At 52.6% G+C, this 20,348-nt stretch overlaps 1 protein-coding gene across 9 annotated transcripts in view; it reads left to right on the top strand.

Moving 5' to 3' along the window:
• Positions 1-20,348, top strand: part of ACSF3 (acyl-CoA synthetase family member 3) — a 57,995-nt gene that overhangs the window by 24,773 nt on the left and 12,874 nt on the right. For all 9 annotated transcript variants that reach the window (XR_003790741.1, XR_003790753.1, XM_029202332.1 and 6 more), the window contains one exon: positions 5,546-5,658. Coding sequence is in view for 7 of the 9 variants with exons in the window: in XM_029202332.1 (XP_029058165.1) it covers positions 5,546-5,658 (113 nt within the window). In the remaining 2 variants the exon portion in view is untranslated. The remainder of the gene's footprint in view (positions 1-5,545; positions 5,659-20,348) is intronic.

Raw genomic sequence — 20,348 nt, 5'->3', positions numbered from 1 at the left:
ACCCAGTGAGGCACCGTCACCGGAGGCCGGACAGAGCCACAGGACAATTAAAGTCACCTGGCCACAGCTGACACCGTTCTAAAGGGAGGCGGAAGGACAGCCTGCCCTTCTGACTGCAGCCAGCCTGTTGCCCAGTGGACACCAGGAGGACATTCAGTCCCTGCGGGTGTGGGAGGGGCCCGTCCCGAGCTGTGGCAGAGGCCGCGTCCACGCGGTCTGGGCGGGGCTGTATCACGCGGTGTGGGGCCCGTGTCACACGGTGTGGGTGGGGCCGCGTGCACGTGGTGTGGGGGGGCAGCGTGAACGTGGCGTGGGCGTGGCAGCGTCACACAGTGTGGGAGGGGCAGTGTCAGGCGGTCTGGGAGGGGCAGCGTCACGCGGCGTGGGCGAGGCAGCGTGCACGCGGTGAGGGAGGGACAGCGTCCACACAGTGGGGGAGGGGCCGCGTCACGCTGTGTGGGCGGGGCAGTGTGCACGTTGTGTGGGCGGGGGCCGCGTCACGCAGTGTGGGAGGGGCAGCGCGCACGTGGCGTGGGAGGGGCAGTGTGCACGAGGAGTGGGAGGGGCAGCGTCATGCGGTGTGAGCGTGGCAGCGTGCACGAGGCGTGGGAGGGGCAGCGTGCACGAGGAGTGGGAGGGGCAGCATCACGAGGTGTGGGAGGGGCCGTGTCCACGCTGTCTGGGAGGGGCTGCATTACGCGGTTGAGCCTGGCAGCGTGCACGTGGTGTGGGTGGGGCAGCAGCACGCGGTGTGGGAGGGGCAGCGTCACGCGGCGTGGGAAGGCCCCCATCCCGCGGTCTGGGAGGTACTGCGTCATGCGGTGTGGGCGGGGCAGCGTCACGCGGTGTGGGCGGGGCAGCATGCACGTGGCGTGGGCGGGGCAGTGTCACGCGGGGTGGGCGGGGCAGTGCGCATGAAGTGTGGGCGGGGCAACGTGCACTAGGCGTAGGAGGGGCAGCGTCACGGGGGGGTGCGAAGGCCCCCATCCCGTGGTCTGGGAGGGGCCGCGTCTATGCTGTGTGGGAATGGCCGTGTCATGCGGTCTGGGAGGGGCAGCGTCTCGCGGTGTGGGCGCGCCGCGTCCCACAGTCTGGGAGGGGCAGTGTCAGGCGTAGGAGGGACAGCGTGCACGTTGTGTGGGTGGGGCCGCGTGTACGTGGCGTGGGAGGGGCAGCGTCACGCAGTGTGGGCGGGGCCGCGTCACGCGGTGTGGGCGGGGCAGCGTGTACGTGGTGTGGGCGGGGCCCCGTCACGCGTTGGGGGGCCGCGTCCCGCGGTCTGGGAGGGGCCGCGTCTCGCTGCGTGGGAGGGGCAGCCTCACGCAGCCTGGGAGGGGCAGCGTCACGGGGCGTGGGAAGGACAGCGTCCACGCGGTGTGGGCGGGGCAGCGTGCACATTGTGTGGGCGGGGCCGCTTCTCGCGGTGTGAGAGGGGCAGCGTGCACGTGGCGTGGGTGGTGCAGCGTCACGTGGCATGGGACGGGCAGCGTCACGCGGCGTGGGAAGGGCAGCGTGCACTTGGCGTGGGCGGGACTCCATCTAGTTGGGTGTAGGAGGCTGGCCCTGCATGGTTGACCCTGCTCTGTTCCACCCGCTGGGGTAGGGGCGGGGGCTTCTGGGGTCTCAGCAGCTGCCCTGCCCTAACAGCAGTCTCTGCCGTTTGCAGACCTAACTTTAACAAAGCATAGGTGTTTCTGTGGAGATTTTAATGCCACCGTTGTGGTAGTGGTGCTGTAATTCGGTCAGCGTTTTCTTTTTTTTATATATAAATTTGACTTTTATTTATTTTTGGCTGTGTTGGGTCTTAGTTGCTGTGCGCAGCCTTTCTGTAGTTGCCGCGAGTAGGGACTGCTCTTCGCTGTGGTGCGCAGGTTTCTCATTGCGGTGGCTTCTCTTGTTGCAGAGCATCGGCGCTAGGCGTGCGGGCTTCAGTAGTTGTGGCTTGTGGGTTCGTAGTTGTGGTGCAGGGGCTTAGTTGCTTCACTGCATGTGGGATCTTCCCGGACCAAGGCTGGAACCTGTGTCCCCTGCATTGGCAGGCGGATTCTTAACCACTGCGCCACCAGGGAAGCCCTGTCAGTGTTTTCTTTATAGACGTTCTTAGCGGTTCAGGTTTCATTGAATAGGGTGGACAGTCCTGACTTCCTTAGGTTGGGAGAGGGGCTGGAGGTTGAATCAAGTACAAATGGCCAATGATTTAATCAATTGTACCTGCATAATAGAACTTTCATAAAAACCCAAAACAAGGCTGGTGAACACGGGTTGGTGTTGGAGTGTGATGTGCCTGGAGAGTGTGCAAGTTTAGAGACTCCCACCCAACCACATACTTGCTAGAGGTGTGTCTTCCATCTGGCTGTTCCCACCTTGTATCCTTTGTAATGAAGTGATATTCTAGGAAGTGACCTGTTTTCTTGGGTTCTGAGAGACGCTCTAGCAAACTGTTTAATCCCAGGAGGGGCTCAGGGACCCCCAGTTTGCAGCCAAGTTGTACAGAAGTTGTGGGTAAGTGGGGACATGCCCTTGTGACTGTCAGTCCTGTGGGACTGAGGGCAGCCACTCACCTCCCTGGAGGCCACAGCAGATCCCGTAGGGTTCCCTTCTCCACAGCATCTCCCCACATCTCCCTGTGTTCCCAGCGCCTGGATGGAGCCTCTGCTTCCTCCTTTCTGTAAGTGTTACTGAACTGAGCCAATTTACTGACACTGGGTTGTGGTGAAGGAAAGTGCAGGATCCAGGAAAGGAGAGCGAGCGGCTGGCGCTCAAAGGACCCAGACTCCTTATGGCTTTCAGGGAAGGGCTATTAAAGGCGACATTTGCGGGGAGGGCTGCAGGATGTGTGACATCCTTCTGACTGGTTGGTGGTGAGGTAACAGGGTGGTGTCCCAAGAATATCAGTCATCAGCCTTCTGGTTCCAATGAGTCTGGGGGTCTCAGCATGTAGTCACCATCCTCCACCCGGGTGGGGGCCTCAGTTCACGCGGAACAACTCCGAGATGCGCGTCAGCTTAGTGTGTGCGTCTCTTGAGGAGCAGGTGCGACTCTGTCTTATTACCGATTTACTGTTTGAGCTCTGAGGTAACTGCTTTTTCTTTGTGTCTGTGTTCCTCTATTTCTCTAATTAGTAACTGCCTCAGTCTGCTCTCTGGATCTCAGGGAAGGTTTAGGAGACTAAAGTGTCTTTTTACAAACACGAAACGAGGGACATGGAGGGTCTTTCGTACTCCGAGGATCCCCAGGGCGCACACTTCAGGAGGCGTCGCCGTCTGGAGGGCTTGGGCCTGAGCAGGCGTCACACCACCGTGGGGACGAGAGCTCAGAAGAAACGGGAGGAGGAGCAGGTTTCACTCCTGAGCGAGGCGGCTGCTCGTGCTCAAGATTCTGTACCTGGCTTAATGAAGTGGCTTCTGATAAAATCATCACGTTCCTCCTGATGGCTCTAGGTGTGTTCATGGAACGCTTTACTTCTGCCACATACTAAAGGAATCACCCTGACCAGTCTCAGAAAGTGATAAATCAATTCACACAGCAAGAAAGCCTCTCACTGCCTGGGAACCCAGGAAGGAGGACCATCAGCCCAGTGGGCCCGACCGATGTCCTCTTACACACGGCCTTTCTCTCCTGCACTTTATCAACCCATTTCTTCCTTTAAACCTTCTGTTCTGTGGCTTTTACACACACACCGAGGGCTAAATCCTAGGTCAGCCTGCTGACATTTGGCCATGGAATATGAGCAACTGGGAGTGATGTGAAGACCTGGGAAAATCTCCAAGATGCCTGGGCCTGGTCTGTAACCAAGCAGTCAGAGCTGTGGCCCCGCCGGTCCTTATCAGACGTGAGGTCCAAGGAGGAGCAACGCAGACGACAGGGCTGAGACAGACGCTTCACTGGAGACAGATCCAGAGGGAAGCTACGACGCTGAGGTCCGTTGGGAGACACGTCCCGAGTGTCGGGACTGTGGCCGCCTTGGCCCCGGGTCCTGCAGAGCCTGCAGGAGGGCAGGGCTTGGACCCAGCTCACGTTCACAGCCTAGGTCTTGTCTCTGGTCCTCGTGTCTTGTCTGCAGCTGAGGTGGAACACCTCCTTTTCCAGGCTGTCTCTGGTCTTGAGCATCCTGGCACTCGTGCAGCCATTGGCCGCAGCAGAAAGAGAGAAGGATACATGCCTGGCGGTTCCTTTCATACACAACATCCAGGGGGCAAGTCCACAGAGAATGGGTTAGTGGTTGCTGGGGTGGGGGGAAGATACGACAGCTGACGGGGACAGGTTTCCTTCTGGGCTGGTGGAAAGTTCTGGAGCTAGATGGAGGTGGTAATGGAACAGTGTTGTGAATGTACTGAATGCCCCCGAATCCTAGGCTTTATAACGAATAGCTGCATCATATATGGATTTCACTGTAGTTTTTAAATCTTTGGAAGCAAAACAGAAGGAGGGGAGGAAGGAGGAGGAAGATGCGGCGGGGGCGGCCCCCAGGACCTCAGACAGAAGACAGGCTGAGGAGGACAGGGCGGCGCCATCTAGCAAGCGGAGCCCTGTGTCACAGACTCTTCCAGGCGTGTGGATCCCAGAGCACTAAGCAGCTCGTGGAGTTTGCCAAGTGGGCTTCCCAGGACTTTTCTCCTGCGACAAGTCCTCATTGATAACAGTTAAAATAAAGGGCCTGAGGGGCTTCCCTGGTGGCGCAGTGGTTGGGAGTCCGCCTGCCGATGCAGGGGACACGGGTTCGTGCCCCGGTCCGGGAAGATCCCACATGCCGCGGAGCGGCTGGGCCCGTGAGCCATGGCCGCTGAGCCTGCGTGTCCGGAGCCTGTGCTCCGCAGCGGGAGAGGCCACAACAGTGAGAGGCCCGCGTACCGCAAAAAAGAAAAAAAGGCCCTGAGACCTTGAAGCGAAGCGTTTGGCCCTGGAATCTCTGCCCCGCCTCGGCTATTCATTACAGTGGCCACGGGGACTCCACTGCGGCCAGGGCACCACCTGACCTAACCTTTGCAGGTTCAAAAGCTGATTATAGCCACACAGGGGTGAAGACGCTGAGCCACGCACAGGCGCCTAACAAGCGAGCCGGGACGCTGGCTGCGTCACCCCTGCCGTGAGGATCCGCTCACCCTCTGGCATCTGGCCCACTCCAGTCCCTCGCCAGCGACAAACTGCGGTCATCGGTGCCCTGACCGCTCAGCCAGGCGCTCCAGTGAGATAGAAGTGCCCTTGCATCTTGCCCTGGGCACCGGACGGCCCTCCCGAAGTGACCTGGAGGCCCTGTAGGGCCTTCGAAGCCCTGGCTGCTGCTCTGCGTGTCCCGCCTAAGGCTGTGCTTCTGGCTCCTGGGGCTTCGCCCCGCTGTGTGCACGTGACAAGGGGCAGGACCCCTGTGTGCGCACGTCATGTCCATGCGGGATTCCCACGTGTGTGCACGTGACATCCACGCGGGATGCCCCCACCTCCGTGTGTGCACGTGACGTCAGGCAGACCCGAGCACCTCAGTGTGCAGCTCTGTCCTTCAGAATCCTGCTGACCGCCTCTTTCCCTCGCGCCTCCCCGCCCCTTGCAGGCTCTGTGGGGACCCCGCTGCCCGGCGTCGAGGTGCGCATTGTGTCCGAAAACCTGCAGAAGGACGGCTACCCCTACGTTGTCCACGCGGAGGGAAATGAGGAGGACACCAAGGTGAGCCCCTGTGTTCTCTCTGGCGGCACGTGGGCATCACACGGCCACGACCACCCAGGAGGCCGATGGCAGAGGGTGAGTCCCCACCGCTCGGGGACGGGCCTGAACTGCGGCACCGCTGGCGGGCCTCGACTCAGGGCAGTGCTGGTGTTGGGGGCGTTGCCTGCCGTGTGGACGGTGCAGAGCAGAGTGAGGCCCAGCAGGGCTCCCCGCGCTCAGCCAGGCTCCTCCTGGGCTCTGTCCTCTGGGCCACGTTGACCTGGGTCCTGATAGCCTCAGCTAGGAGAGCCCGAGTTCAAGCAGAGATCATTGTCGGCAGGATCTTGTTAAAACTTCTGCGCTGGCGGGACGCTGGCACCCGCTCAGAGTGGACGCCGACAGTGTCACCGGCCCCCAGCCTTGCAGTCGCCCATTTGGACAGATTCACGGAAGCTGTAAATTGAGGTCCCCCGCTTGGGAAGTCACTGTTCCCTGCTTTCTGTGCTGTTCTAAGCTCCGGGGGTCAACGGGAAGAGAGGACTGTTGTCTCGTTTCAGTGACACAGGTCTGCTGGTCACGAGTGGTCAGGGTCACAGCAGAGGCTCGGGTTTGCTGGAGGTGGAATTTTGATTTGAGAGATTGTTTTCTTCACAGCGGATGTACATACTCTTGATCTCTGTCACCGTGAGAAGTTTTAAAAGCTGAAAGCAGCAGCGATCCTGCCTCTCACTTGTGCCAGGAGGGGCGGCGGACAGGCCCTGCCCTTGTGGGCCTCGGTCTGCAGTGGGAAACGGCAGCGTTCAATAGATGGTTGTTGAATGTCTTAGTTCGAGAACGTAGGCGCAACTTGGGTGGTTTTTACTGTAATTTTATGAAAAATGACACCAAGAAGTATGTATCCGTTTACACAAGAACCTCTCACCTGGACCCCCCTTGCTGGGCTCGTGCCCCCTCGGCCTCTCCTCCCACACGTGATGGCCCTCCAGACCAGCCTTGCTCCCGCCCACGCTGTGTGGGCAGCTTTCAGGGTGGCCTCAAGGTCCCCAGCCATGGCTCTCGCTCCCTGGCTGCCTGCTGCCTGGGCTCTCGCGTCAGCCCAGCTGGTCCAGGGCCGTCAGCCATGCCCATGGCTTAGGGTCCTTTTCTGGCTCTTGGCCTGTGCCCTGCGGTCCTCTCTGCCTCTCGGGGACTTGTGCTCACACCCGAGTCACCTGTCCCAGCGTCCAGCCCTCCTGCAGTAATGGGGCTGCCTCCCCTGGCTGGATGCTCAGTCCGCCGGTTCTGGGTGTCGTTCCGGGGACCCCGCTTGGGAGGAGGTCCCCAGCAGAGCAGCGTCGGGGCATGTGGGTCCATCAGGCAGTAGCAGCACAGATGGCAGGGGGCCCCCCTGCACCGCCCTGCCTGAGCACCTGTAATGCTGGATGCGGCAGGGATGCTGCCAGAGAGGAGGTGCGGGTGGACAGCGTCTCCCTCCTCAGTCACACTGAACTTTAACAACTTGGGGCAAGCAGCCGCCCCCTCACCCGGCTCCTGCTGGGGGCTGTAGGGGTTTCCTCACTGAAACGCGCTCAGAATAGGTGGTGGCAGCCTGGCCCTGAGCATCTTGACGGTCTGAGAAGGAAGCGTGTGGTCCACGGTGTGGGGGCTCGGGGGCGGTGGAGACAGGGCAGGGATGACGATCTGCTGGCCACAAGCGAGGCCTCATAAACGTGAAGGTAAGGAGACCTGGAGCTCGCGGCGGTGTGTTCTTGAACGTTTCCAACTCAGTCGAGGGGTCAGTGAGACACACGGTCCAGAATGGAGCCGTCTCCATGGCCGATGACGGCCCGGGGCGGAGAGTGCAATCACAGGCCGGTTGCCCCCGGGGGCTGGGGTGGGCCTGGGCCTGGGCTCGCTCCCCGGCTGTTCAGAGGCCACCGCCGTCCCCCCCCCACCTCTCCGCTGCCGGGAGCACGACAGGGGCACTCCCCCCCTCCCGTGGCTTTCCCCAGGAGCCGCCTCCCGGCTGGGGGTATTACTCACCAGCCCGCCCCCGGGACCCTTAGAGGGGAACAAGGCCAGACTCCGCACTCAGGCGGGCGAGACCTCCGTGGAGCCTCCGCCTGTGTCCCCGCGCTGCGCAGGACGGGCTGGGACGGGGTGCGCCCCGAAGGCAGGAGAACCGGGCTCAGGCCTTGCTGAGGAAGCGCCTGCGCTCGGCTTCTGTGACGTCACAGGCACTCCCCGTTGCTGACGGTGGCGGTGAGGAGGACGCCGGCCTGGCCTGGAAGGTGCTGGCTCTGTCCCTGACGGGGACTCGCAGCGAAAACCCACCCAGTCGCTTCTGATCGCCCCCACGCTCGGCAGGTCCGGAGGGCAGGGACTCTTTCATGTTCTGAAATCTGGGGGGCTGCAGGCGATGTGGTTCAAGGTTTTTGTTAACATTTAATTGGAAATCACTTCAGACTTACAGGAAAGTTGCAAAAATACCAGTGTGCAGAAAGCCCGCGCGCCCTTTCCCGGTGCACTTGCCCTTCCCCTCTGTCAGGGCGCCATGCGGGCCAGCATGGGCTCCTGCAGCGTCCGTCCTCCTCTCACTGCCTGCCTGCCGCTATCCCCGCCACCCTCCCCCCCCATGACGCCGCGTGGCGATTCCCTCCACTGCAGGCTCTCTGGGGTCAGGGTCCTCTTTGCTTGTCATGAGGGCACATCTTGAACTTGGAAGTACCCCCTAAGCCTGATGGTCACAGGCCCTTTGACCCGAATGGTAGGCGCAAGGTCAGCGCAGGCGCATTGACCAAGGAGATGTGTGCAGCGTGGCAAGCGTGCGCACTGAGCCTGCGGAGGGGCAGCAGGGCTGGTGGTGGGCCAAAGCCTCTCTGGGGCTGACCTCTCTGTGGGGTCTGTGGCTGGGGCCTCTCCATCCTCCCTTCCTTACTTCTCTCCTCCAGCCCGCACGTGGGGAGCCCCCTGGGCTGGAGCCTGGGGAAGGAAGCGCAGCAGGGGTGACAGCGCCCACCAGGCGGTGCAGCGCTGCGGTCAGGGTCCCCCACCTCTGAAGCCTGAGAGCTCTTGCTTCTCTGGCAGGAACCGACCGCCGAGAATCAGGAGTGGTGACCGGGGGCTCTCGGGCCTGTGTCTGCCCCGCAAAGCGGAGGCCCAGGGGAGGGCAGGAGCCCTGTGAAGGCACAGGGTGCCTGGGCCAAGGGGTGCTCCCAGGCAGCAGGGAGAATCCGGTCCACTCCTGCCAGCCCAGAGCAAGGGCAGAGGGAGGCTGTGGAGGCCGGATGCCCGACGCTCAGGGGATGTTCCCTTGTCCTGGGTATGGTCAGGGTCCCCTGCGCACCCTGCAGAGCATGGCTGGGCTCCTGCTGTGGATCCCCGTCTGTGTCTCCCAGCGTGCGGGGGCCCTGGCCGCGCTGGGTGCTCCGTGGTCGGCGGCCTGGGGGCACTCCGGTGCCCCAGCTTCCACGGCTCTGCAGCCATCGCTTCCTGAGTCTTGTGCTTTGTCCGGCGGGATGTCAGGGGCTGGAAGAGTGGGCAGCCTCCCCACAGCGTGAGGGTCTCCTGGCCCCGGTGAGGTGGTTCCAGCTTCACGGTGTCCTCTGCCGTCTCCCGTGAGGCCCTGGGGATGGGGTAGGGGGCTTTGTTTGCTGCGATGCTTCTTTTTGTGTGTCCCTCTTCCCAGCTGGCAAACTCTGCAAGCACGTGGCGTGGTCTCTCTTTTTTAATTCAGTAATTGAGGTGTAGTTGTCTCTTTAGTTATTGTTTCAGTTTGCTCGCTTACGTAAGAGCCAAGCGCCAGCCGGCAGAGGCGGGTCTGCTGACAGATGCGGGCCGCGCTGCCGTGTGACGCAGAGGTGGCCAGGCCTTACGTGGGCTCCTCTGTCTTGCAGAGGATGCAGACACCCACGTGCGGTGTGCGACAAGCCGGGGCAGGAGGACAGTGGCAGCGAGCGCCGCTTCCCTTTATCCCTTAAAATCAGTTACTCCGGCTTCCCTGGTGGCGCAGTGGCTGAGAGCCCGCCTGCCGATGCGGGGGACGCGGGTTCGTGCCCCGGTCCGGGAGGATCCCGCGTGCTGCGGGGCGGCTGGGCCCGTGAGCCGTGGCCGCCGAGCCTGTGTGTCCGGAGCCTGTGCTCCGCAACGGGAGAGGCCGCCACAGTGAGAGGCCCGCGTACCGCAAAAAAAAATCACTTACTTTGTGTGGCCCACGTGCAAGCTGCTGCCCTGGACAGTGGGCTGATGTGTGGGTGCTTGTGCTCCCCCCGCCACCTGCCTCTTCCGTGCTCCCTCTCGCCACTTCCCCTGTTGCTGCCATGGACCATGGATTGCTGCACGGACCGTGGAGGTGGGGACGGGGACAGGGGCCCTGCGGGGCCTGGGCACGCTCTGCCCTGCGATGAGTGGTGGGGTGCTGTCCCCACAAAGGCACTCACTTCAGACAAGCAGCTGACCGTCGTCAGCCGTGTGCTTCTGCCTCTTAGGGTGAGGTGGGTCCACTACCTCTTTTCCAAAGGCCTGGTAGGAGGTGGCAGGACCTAAATGAGGACTTTCACACGGGAAAGCGGGTCCAGTAGGCCCCCTGACGTGCCAGGTGAGCATCTGGAGCGCTTAGCACCCCTGTGCCGCTTGCCTGCCCCCAACTGTGCTTTTAATGTCCCCCTGGAGCCACCCCACCCCCTCTGTTGGCTTCATCCTCCGTGTTGTGAGGACCGGCTCCTGTCCTGGGGCTGGGCAGTGGGCAGTGAGCTACACAGCCCTCCCATCAGGATGCATTGGGAGCGGGGCTCACGGCCCAAGGGGCGCCAGGCCTTTGGGGACAGGCTCTGTGTTGTGTCCGGTTCTGCCCCTGCCCCGGTCCTGCCCCCTCACCTGGGCTCCCACACCTTCCGCCAGCTCAACTCCCCCTCCTTGGAGCTTGGGTCATGGTTCCACCGGGGACTTTACAGCAACTCCCGCCTCTGAGATGCTTTCAGATGAGGAAGCACGTGTTCTCACGCCGGCAGCTCTCGGGCACGGCCCTGGCCGCCCAACGACAGAGTGGCCCTCGAACGAGGAGTACATGTGTCAGGTGTGGGTGCCCTGGGTCAAGACGTTCCTGTGCGCCCGAACGGGATCCCCTGTGAGGGCAGCCAGACTTTTCACTGCAGGGTGGATGGCAGGTGTGGTCTGAAGCCATGCAGTCGCCGGGAGTCCAGGTTCGGGATGCGTGCCTCGCCCCCTGCACCCAAGCTGGGTCCCCAGAGTACGGGGACTGCCCGCCCAGTCCCATGGATGGGTAGTGTAACTCCACGTGGTTCTGAGGCATGGCGGCAGAAACCTGCAGCGCCCTGGCTCTGCCTGTGACCTGGTGATACGCAGGACGGATTTTAGTCGAAGGCAGCGTTTATGGTTACACACTATTTTAGGTTGTTTGTTATTAGAACTTCGAATTGGTGGTTCACTTTCCCCCTCCCTGAAGAAATGAAAAAATGCCTTGTCTTTCTCTGGCATAAAGAAAATGGTGACGTGTCTTAGTTTCTTTATTTTAAAGATGTTTTTTTGAAGTGGACCATTTTTTGAAGTCTTTATTGCATTTGTTACAGTACTGCTTCTGTTTTGGGTTTTTGGCTGTGAGGCATGTGGGATCTTAGCTCCCAGACCAGGGAACCCGCACCCCCTGTATTGGAAGGCGAAGTCCTAACCTCTGGACCACCAGGGAAGTCCCATGTCTTAGTTTCTTGATACTTTCTTTCTGTAGACCAGAGACTCCCTGGCAGATCTGTACAAAAATTAGAATTGGGGGGTAGGTGTGTCTTTGTGGCATTGAACCCATGATGGGTGTATTAGATGAACCTAAGAACACGCTCAGATGGAGTGTTGAGTGGGATGGTGCTGAGTAGGTGAGGGGTCTTGAGGGGACTCAGTTCAAAGAGTTGGTTTCGGTTCCAGAAGACCCTGACTCTATGCTCCGCGTGTCTGTGGCCACAGAGCCTGCATGCCCGCAGCTCCTGTGCTCGGGGGCTGGTCTGCGTGTCACGGGAAGGGGCAGAGCAGTGTCCGTGGACAGTGGTCATCCTTGTTTGCCAAATCCATGCCCCATCCGTGGCGAGGCACAGCCCAATTTCAGAGATGCTAAACGTGAAAAAATGTTCTGTGGAGTTCAAAAGTTAGTATCTTGCATTTCATGCAACTTGCCTGGAAGAAGCTTGTGAATATCTTTTCTTACCGTATGAAATCAGGAATCTAGGACTCAGTGCTGAGGGTGGGCAGGAAGTCCTCTCTGACTGGATGAGCTCTGGTCCGCTTCTTGCCCACCATACAGGCCTGCTCGCCTGCGGTCAGCACGCACATGGCTGTGGGTCCAGCATATTGGAGGAATAAAGGGAGGGTCCACAGACGACAGGAGCTGGAGTGAACGCAGCACAGGGTTGGGTGATCGTGTCTGTAAATTAACACACAGTAGGTATTGTCAGGACACAAGCACACAGTGATTTGAACAGGTGATGTGCAATACCCAGAATGCCTGCCCTGAGACAGAAGAGTGACTGTGATAAGAGGTCTCTGTAGGGCACCCAGTGCTGGGGAGTGCTGAGGAAGAGGACACAGGGATGTGGATTTCTAAGGTAGAATGGCACTCAGTTAGAACTGCCCATTTCTCTGTTCAGTTCTGTCAGGTTTTTTGCTTCATTTTTTTTTTTTTTTTTTTTGCTTCATATATTTTGATGGTTTGTCCTTAGGTGTGTGAATAAAGTCTGTTTTCTCTGATATTAGTACAGCCACCCTGGTCTGTTTTGGTCAGTTGCTATTTGCAGGAATATCTTGATCCATCCTTTTACTTTCCATCCACCTGTGTCTCTGGATCTCAAGTGAGTTTCTTGTAGGCAGGCTATACAACTGACCCTGTTTGCACAGGTCCACTTATATGTGGGGTTTTTTTCCCAGTAAACATGCACTATAGTATTACACAATCCACAGTTGGTTGAATCCATGAATGTGGAACCACAGATACAGAGGGCTGACTGTAAAGTTATATGCAGATTTTCAACTGTGTGGTGAGTCTCTGCCCATAACCCCCACATTGCTCAAGGGTCTACTGTCGTTGGATCATGGATTTTTATCCATTCCACCAATCTGTCTTTAGACTGGAGAATTTAATCCATTTACGTTTAAAGTAATTACTGATAAGGATGGACTTACTTCTGCTATTTGTGTTCTATGTGCCATATAGCTTTTTTTGGTCCCTAATTTCCTGCGTTTCTGTCTTCTTTCGTGTTTAGTTGATTTTTTGTAGTGAAATGTTTAAATTCCTTTCTCATTTCCTTTTGTGTATTTTCTCCAGCTAATTTCTTTGTGGTTGCCACAGGATTACATTTATCTTTCTAAAAATTTTAACACTAATTTGGATTTATACCAGCTTAACTTTAATAACATGCAAAAACTCTGCTCCTTTACAGTTCTGTCCTTACCCCTTTCAGCTGTTGATGTCACAAGATTACATCTTTATACATTCTGTGCCCTAAAACATAAGTTAATTCTTTTCAATGTATTAGTCTCCTAAATTATGTAGAAAACAAGATGTGGAGTTACAAACCAGAGTTTGTAATACTAGTTTTTACACATAATTTTTTTAATGTGTTAGTCTCCTAAATCATGTAGAAAACAATGTGTCATAGTAAGTGTATTTACTTCTGTTGAGATCTTTCTTTCTCCATACAACTTCAGTGTACTGACTAGGTGCTCTCTTTTAACCTGCAGGACTCATTTGAGCATTTCTTGCAGGGCAGGTGTAGTGGTCACAGACTTCCTCAGCTTTTGTTTATCTGGAAATGTCTTAATTTCTCCCTTATTTTTGAAGAACATTTTTAGTGGATATCGGATTCTTTGTCAACTTTTTTTTCTTTTAGCACTTTGAATATATGGGTGCACTGCTTCTGGCTTCCAAAGTTCTGATGAGAAATCTGCTGACATAATCTTATTGAAGATCTGCGTCCGTTTTGCCCGCCCTGGCTTCCACAGTCTGTCTGCAAGCTGCTCTAGGAATACATGCACAGCTGCCTGCGGGGGCGGGGGGAGTGGTAGCTGCTACAGAGCTAAGAGCTGAAAATGACCAAAATTAACCACAGTTTACCCTCCAAGCCTTCCCCTGGAAGTTGCAAGCCTTCAACAGACTCCAGGTTTCAAAAATAGTTACATCAGACAGATCCTGCCTGTGCAGTTGCCGTCCAGGTGGGAGCTGGATTCCTGATGTTTCTTGCTCTGCCCACTTCCCCTCTGGTTACTTTCTTACTGTTGGGTTTCAAGAGTTCTTTGTCGGATATCTGATTTGCCAATATTTCCTCCTAGTTTGTGGCTTGTCTTTACATTGTCTTGTATTTCATAAAGCAGAAGTTTTTAATTTTCATGAGGTCTAATTTCTCTCTTTCTCTTACTTTTATGGATCACGCTTTTGGTGTTATCTCTAACTCCAGGTTACAAAGGTTTTCTCCCAAAAGTTTTATAGTTTTACGGTTTACATTTATATCTATTGTGCATTTTGGTGAATTTTTGCATTATATATGAAATTTAGTTGGAGCTTATTTTTTTCCATATCCAGTTGTTCAAATACTGTTTGCTGAAAAGACTACCCTTTCTTCTTTGCAATTTTGTCAGAAATCAATTTTACATATTTCAGCAGGTTCATATATAGATTATATATTCTCTTCCACTGATACGTGTGTCTGTTCCTTTGCGATACCACAGTCTTGACGACTGTGGCTAAGCCTCAGAACTGTAGTGTTATTCTACCAACTTTATTCTTGTTCAGGGTTTTTTGTTTTTTGTTTTGGTTATTCTCGTTGTTTTGCTTGCTCATACCACTTTTAGAAATAGCTTGTCTGTATCTACAAAAAATCCTTTTGGGATCTTGGTCAAAGTTGCATTAAACCTATAGATCAACTTGGGAAGAATTAACATCTTTACCTCGATGACTCTTTTCAGTCCATGAACATGGTGCCCCTCTCCATTTACTTAGGTCTGCTTTGCGGGGGGGTGTGGGGGAGTGTATGTGTGAGGTTTTTAGCATGCTGCTCCTGAACATGTTCTGCTAGGTTTATACCTAAGTATTTCTTCTTTTCTCCATCTCTTTCTCCTCTTCCTCTTCTTTTTCAACGATTCTAAATATAGAATTTTTTGTTTCTAATTGTTTATCACTAGTGTATAGGAATACAGTTGATTCTAGTGTATTGACTTTGTATCCTGTAGTAATCCTGGTAAATTTGTTTTTCAGTTTTAGGAGGATTTTTTTTTAATTCCTTGAGATTTTCTATATACACAATTATTTTCTGCAAATAGAACAGATTTATTTATTCTTTTCCAATCTGTATGCCTTTTATTTCTTTTTCTTGCCTAATTGTCCTGACTAGCATTTCCAGTATGATTCCAAATAGGAATAGTGAGAGTGGATGTCCTTGTCCTATTTCCGATTTATGGGGAAAGTATTTGGTCTTTCACTATCAAGCATGACAGTAGCTATAGGCTTTTTGTAGATTCCATTCTACTTTTGATATGCTGAGAGGTTTTTTTTAATATATAAATTTATTTATTTATATTTTATTTTTGGCTGCGTTGGGTCTTTGTTGCTGCATGGGCTTTCTCTAGTTGTGGCGAGCGGAGGCTACTCTTTGTTGCAGTGCACGGGCTTCTCATTGCGGTGGCTTCTCTTTTTGCGGAGCACAGGCTCTAGGCATGCGGGCTTCAGTAGTTGTGGCACATGGGCTCAGTAGTTGTGGTTCGCGGGCAAAGAGCACAGGCTCAGTAGTTGTGGCACACTGGCTTAGTTGCTCCATCTGCGGCATGTGGGACCTTCCCGGACCAGGGCTCGAGCCTGTGTCCCCTGCATTGACAGGCGCATTCTTAACCGCTGCGCCACAAGGGAAGTCCGAGAGTGTTTTTTATCATGAATGGATTTTGGATATTTTCAAATGTCTTTTTTGCATTGATTGGGTTTTCTTCATTAGGCTGCTGATATGGTGGACTGCACGGATGATTTCCCTAGTGTTTCCAGGACAGACCCCACTTGGCCGTGGTGGGTCATTCTTTTTATTCAGTACTGGATTTGCTTTACTAACATTTTGTTGAGGATCTTTGTGTCTCTGTTCATGAGGGATTTTGGTCTGTAGTTTTCTTGCAAATCCTTTCTGATTTGGGTATCAAGGTAATGTAAGCATCATAAAATTAGTTGGGAGGTGTTCCCTCCTCTTTTACTTTCTGGAAGAGATTGTATATAATTAGTGTTACGTATTTTATAGAATTTCCACTGAAACCATCTGGGCCTAGAGGTTTCTTCTTTTGGAAGGTTTTAACTATGAATTCAGTTTCTTTAATAGTTAAAGAACTATTCAGGTCATCTATTGCATCTTGGGTGAGTTTTGGTAGACTGTGGTTTTTGAGAAATTGAATCTTGATGCGCATAGAGTTTTTCACAGTATTATTCCCTTACTGACCTTTTAATGTCTGCATAGTCTGAAGTGATACGCTTCCCACAACTCACGTTGATAAGTTGTGTCTTCTATTTATTTTTTCTTTGTTATTCTTGCTAGAAGATTATCCATTTTTAAAATCTTTTTTCAAAGGATTCACTTGAGGATTCATTGAATTTTCTCCATTATTTTTCTCTTTTCAATTTTTTTTCTTTTTTTAATTTTTGGCCACAACCGGCAGCATGTGGGATCTTAGCTCCTGGCCAGGGACCAAACCTGCAGCCCTGCATTGGAAGGCAGAGCCTTAATCACTGGACTTCCGGGGATGTCCCTCTTTTCAATTTTTATTGGTTTCAGTTTTTATCTTAATTGTTTCTTCTCTTCTGCTTGCTTTTGGCTTCTTTTTCTCTTTTTGTAGTTTCTTAAGATAAAACTTTAGGTTATTGATTTGAGATTTTTTTCTTTTTTTCTAATATATGCATTTAATGATATGAACTTCCCTCTAAACATTGCTTGAGATTTACCCCTGAAATTTTGATATGTTGTGTTTTAATTTCATTCAGTTCAAAATATTTTCTAATTTTCTAATTTTCCTTAAGACTTCTTCTTGACTCGTGGATAATTTAGAAGTGTGTTGTTCAATTTTTCTGTTATTGATTTCCAGTTTAATTCCACTACAGTCAGAAAACATACTTGATATTATTTCAGTTTTTTAAAATTTATTAAGCTGTGTTTTATGGCCCAGAATGTGGTCTTTCCTGGTGACTGCTCTAGTGCACTTGAACAGAGTGTGTATTCTGCTGGTTTTGGTTGGGGTGTAAATGTCAGTTAGATGAAGAAGGTTGCTGGTAGTGTTCAGGTCTCTCAAAGCCATACTGGTTTTCTGACGACTAGTTCAAGCACCAAGTGAGGAGTGTTGAATTCTCCAGTTATAATTATCTGTCTATCTCTCCTATCAGTTTTTTTAAATAAATTTATTTATTTAATTTTGGCCGCGTTGGGCCTCTGTTGCTGCGCGCAGGCTTGTCTCTAGTTGTGGCGAGCGGGGGCTGCTCTTCACTGCGGTGCGCGGGCTTCTCATTACAGTGGCTTCTCTTGTTGTGGAGCACGGGCTCTAGGCGCACGGTCTTCAGTAGTTGTGGAGCACAGGCTCTAGAGCGCAGGCTCAGTAGTTGCGGTGCACGGGCTTAGTTGCTCTGCGGCATGTGGGATCCTCCTGGACCCTGGCTCCAACCCGTGTCCCCTGCATTGGCAGGTGGATTCTTAACCACTGCACCACCAGGGAGGCCCCCTCCTATCAGTTTTTTGTTTCATGAATTTTGAAAGTCTGTTGCTTGGTGAACACACACTTGTAGTTACTGTGCCTTCTTGGTGAATTGACTTTTGTCATCCTGTACTGCTGCTGACATTCCACTGCTAAGTCCATTTACTTTGGTGCTAACATAGCCACTTCCATTTCTTTCGATTGATGCTTGTATGGTATTTACTGTTCCATCCCTTTGCTTCTAACCTACCATGTAACTGTATTTGAAATGAGTTTCTTATAGACAGCACACAGTTGCATCATGTATGTTTTTTAATCTAATCTGAAGTTTGTCTTCTAATTGGCCAGTTTAGACCATGTGCATTTAATGTGACTATTGATATGTTTGAATTTAAGCCTCTCATTTGTTATTTGCTTACTGTTCTGTCCCTTGGTTTCTCATTGCTTGGCTTCCCTCTAACTGCCCTCTTTGGGGTCAGTTTTTTAGTGTTCCATTTTAATTTATCTGTTGAGTTTTTGAACACATGTCTTCTAGTTTTTTAGTAGTTGTTCTAGGGACTACAAAATACATACTTCACTTTTTGAAATCTACTTAGACTCAACATTTTGACACTTCCAGAAGAACACAGAACTCCTACTACATGTACATGTCAAGGAAAAATTAATCATCACTCATGTTAAAGACGATGAGGTGGGGCTTCCCTGGTGACGCAGTGGCTGAGAGTCCGCCTGCCGATGCAGGGGACGTGGGTTCGTGCCCCGGTCTGGGAGGATCCCGCATGCCGCGGTGCGGCTGGGCCGGTGAGCCATGGCCGCTGAGCCTGCGCGTCTGGAGACTGTGCTCCGCAACGGGAGGGGCCACAGTGGTGAGAGGCCCACGTACCGCAAAAAAAAAAAAAAGATGATGAGGCGGACTCAGGACCGTCACGATGGGTGTAGGAGCCACTGCAGTGGGATTTGCAGGAGGGGAGAGAGATTGACCTCAACTTCAGATACAGCGTCGGCAAGTGTGGGTTCACAGCCAAGGAGCAGGTGGAGTCATTGGATGGAAATTTGCTAAGAGGAAACATCAAGGGTCAGGGGGATTCTGGCTAAACCGACCTAACAGGATCTTTGAAAGCCTGGTGGTCAGACATCAAGTGCGAGATGGTGGGGGATGAGGAACCTGGTCAGATATGAGGGTGAGCAGATATCAGGGTGGAGGGGGCCTCTCACTACACTGACTTAGCCAAGTTCTTGCTAAAACTGGATTTTTTTTAAAGGTTTTTTTTTTTGCTTGTCTTTATGGAAATGATGTTAGTTGTTTTTTTTTTAACATCTTTATTGGGGTATAATTGTTTTACAGTGGTGTGTTAGTTTCTGCTTTATAACAAAGTGAATCAGTTATACATATACATACGTTCCAATCTTTGTCACCACTCTGTGGGTCACTTTGCCCTCTCCCTTTTAGGTTGTTGTTGTCATACGTAACGTCTATGTATACGGTAAGCTCCATTAAACAATGTTATAATTTTTGCTTTCAATGGTCAAAATATTTTTAAAGTACTCATGAGGAAAAGAATAGTCAGTTTTATTCAACCAGATATTTACCAGTTCTGTTGCTTTTCCTTTACTTCTGATCTTCCAGGTTCATTCTGGTGTCATTTCTGTTCTGACTGAAAATTCTGTAGTCATTGTTTTAGGTCAGATCTGCTGATGACAAATTCTCTTCTTTCTTCATCTAAGAATGTCCTCACTTTATCTTCATTCCTGAAGGTTATTTTCACTGGATTTGGAATTCTGGGTTGACAGTTATTTCAACACTTAAAAAAAATGTTATTCCACTTTTTTCTGGCCTCCATTGTTTCTGCTGAGAAGTCAGTAGTCGTTTGAATGCCTCTAAGTTATGCTCTGCTGTCAAGATTTTTGTCTTTCTTTTTAGTTTTCAGTGATTGGATTAGGATGTGTCTGGGCTTGTGTTTCTGTGGGCTTGTCCTGTTTGGGGTTCATGGAGCTTCTTGAATCTGCACACTAATGTATTTCACCAAACTTGAAGAGTTTTAAGCCAAATTTTATCAAATATCTTTCTGCCCCTAGCTTCTCTTCTAGGAAGCCAATAGCGTGACTGCTAGCCCTTGTGGTATTGGTGTAGGCTTCTGAGACTCTGTTCAATTTTTCCAATAGTTTTTTCTCTGTTGTACAGATTGGGTAACTTCTATTGTTCTGTCTTCAAAATCTCAGATTCTCTGCTTTGTAATCTCCATTTTGCTACTGAGCCCATCCAGCAAATTTTTCTTATTTCTGTTGTTGTGTTTTTCAGTTCTAACATTTCCATTTGGTTCTGCCCTCTGTCTTTTATTTCTCTGCTGAGACTTTATATTCCCGCTTATTCGCAGTGTTTTCGCCCTTACTTGTTGGAGCACTGATGACACGTACTCTCACGTCTTTCTCAGGCACTCCCAGCGTCTGTGCCGTCTGGTGTTGTCCTGCACTGATGGCCTTTTTCCATAAGGGTGGACCTTGCTTGGCTTTCCACGTGCTGAACGATTTCGTGTTGTGTCCTAGACGTTTTGGACATCGTGTTATGAGACTCTGGACCTTGTTCACTTCCAGTGGAGGATGTTGGTATTCTTGTTTTACTATTATCTCGTTGACTTAAGTCTGCCAGTTCCCACCTGCCATCTCTGGAGCTGGTTTCCACGTCAGATTATTTTCACAGCCTTTGCCTTGCCGTGTATACCTGCCCTGCAGGTGTGCCACCCCATGGCCAGGCTGACCTTGGCAGTGGAGGAGATAAAGGATGGCAGTGGAAGAAATGGTGAAGTACAAATAAAGCCTGCAGTTTAGTTGAACAAACAAACACCTCCTCTGAGCAGGCTGATGGCAGCAGCTCGGCTGGGCCCAGAACATGCAGCCCGGTCCCCTCGGTGACATCACTCCTGTGTGAGAACCAGGGTGATGAGTCGACAGCAAGGCTTGGGAACAGAGCTGCTGTGGGGCAGACTCTCCTCACCCTCTGCCTGCAGTGTCGGCCCCGGGGGCGTTCA

This window comes from Monodon monoceros, unplaced genomic scaffold (assembly GCF_005190385.1).
Source record: "Monodon monoceros isolate NGI ecotype Baffin Bay Population unplaced genomic scaffold, NGI_Narwhal_1 Super_Scaffold_10, whole genome shotgun sequence".
Lineage (NCBI taxonomy): Eukaryota > Metazoa > Chordata > Mammalia > Artiodactyla > Monodontidae > Monodon > Monodon monoceros.
Note: the sequence above shows the minus strand (reverse complement) of the source record. Positions and strands in the feature narration are given on the sequence as shown.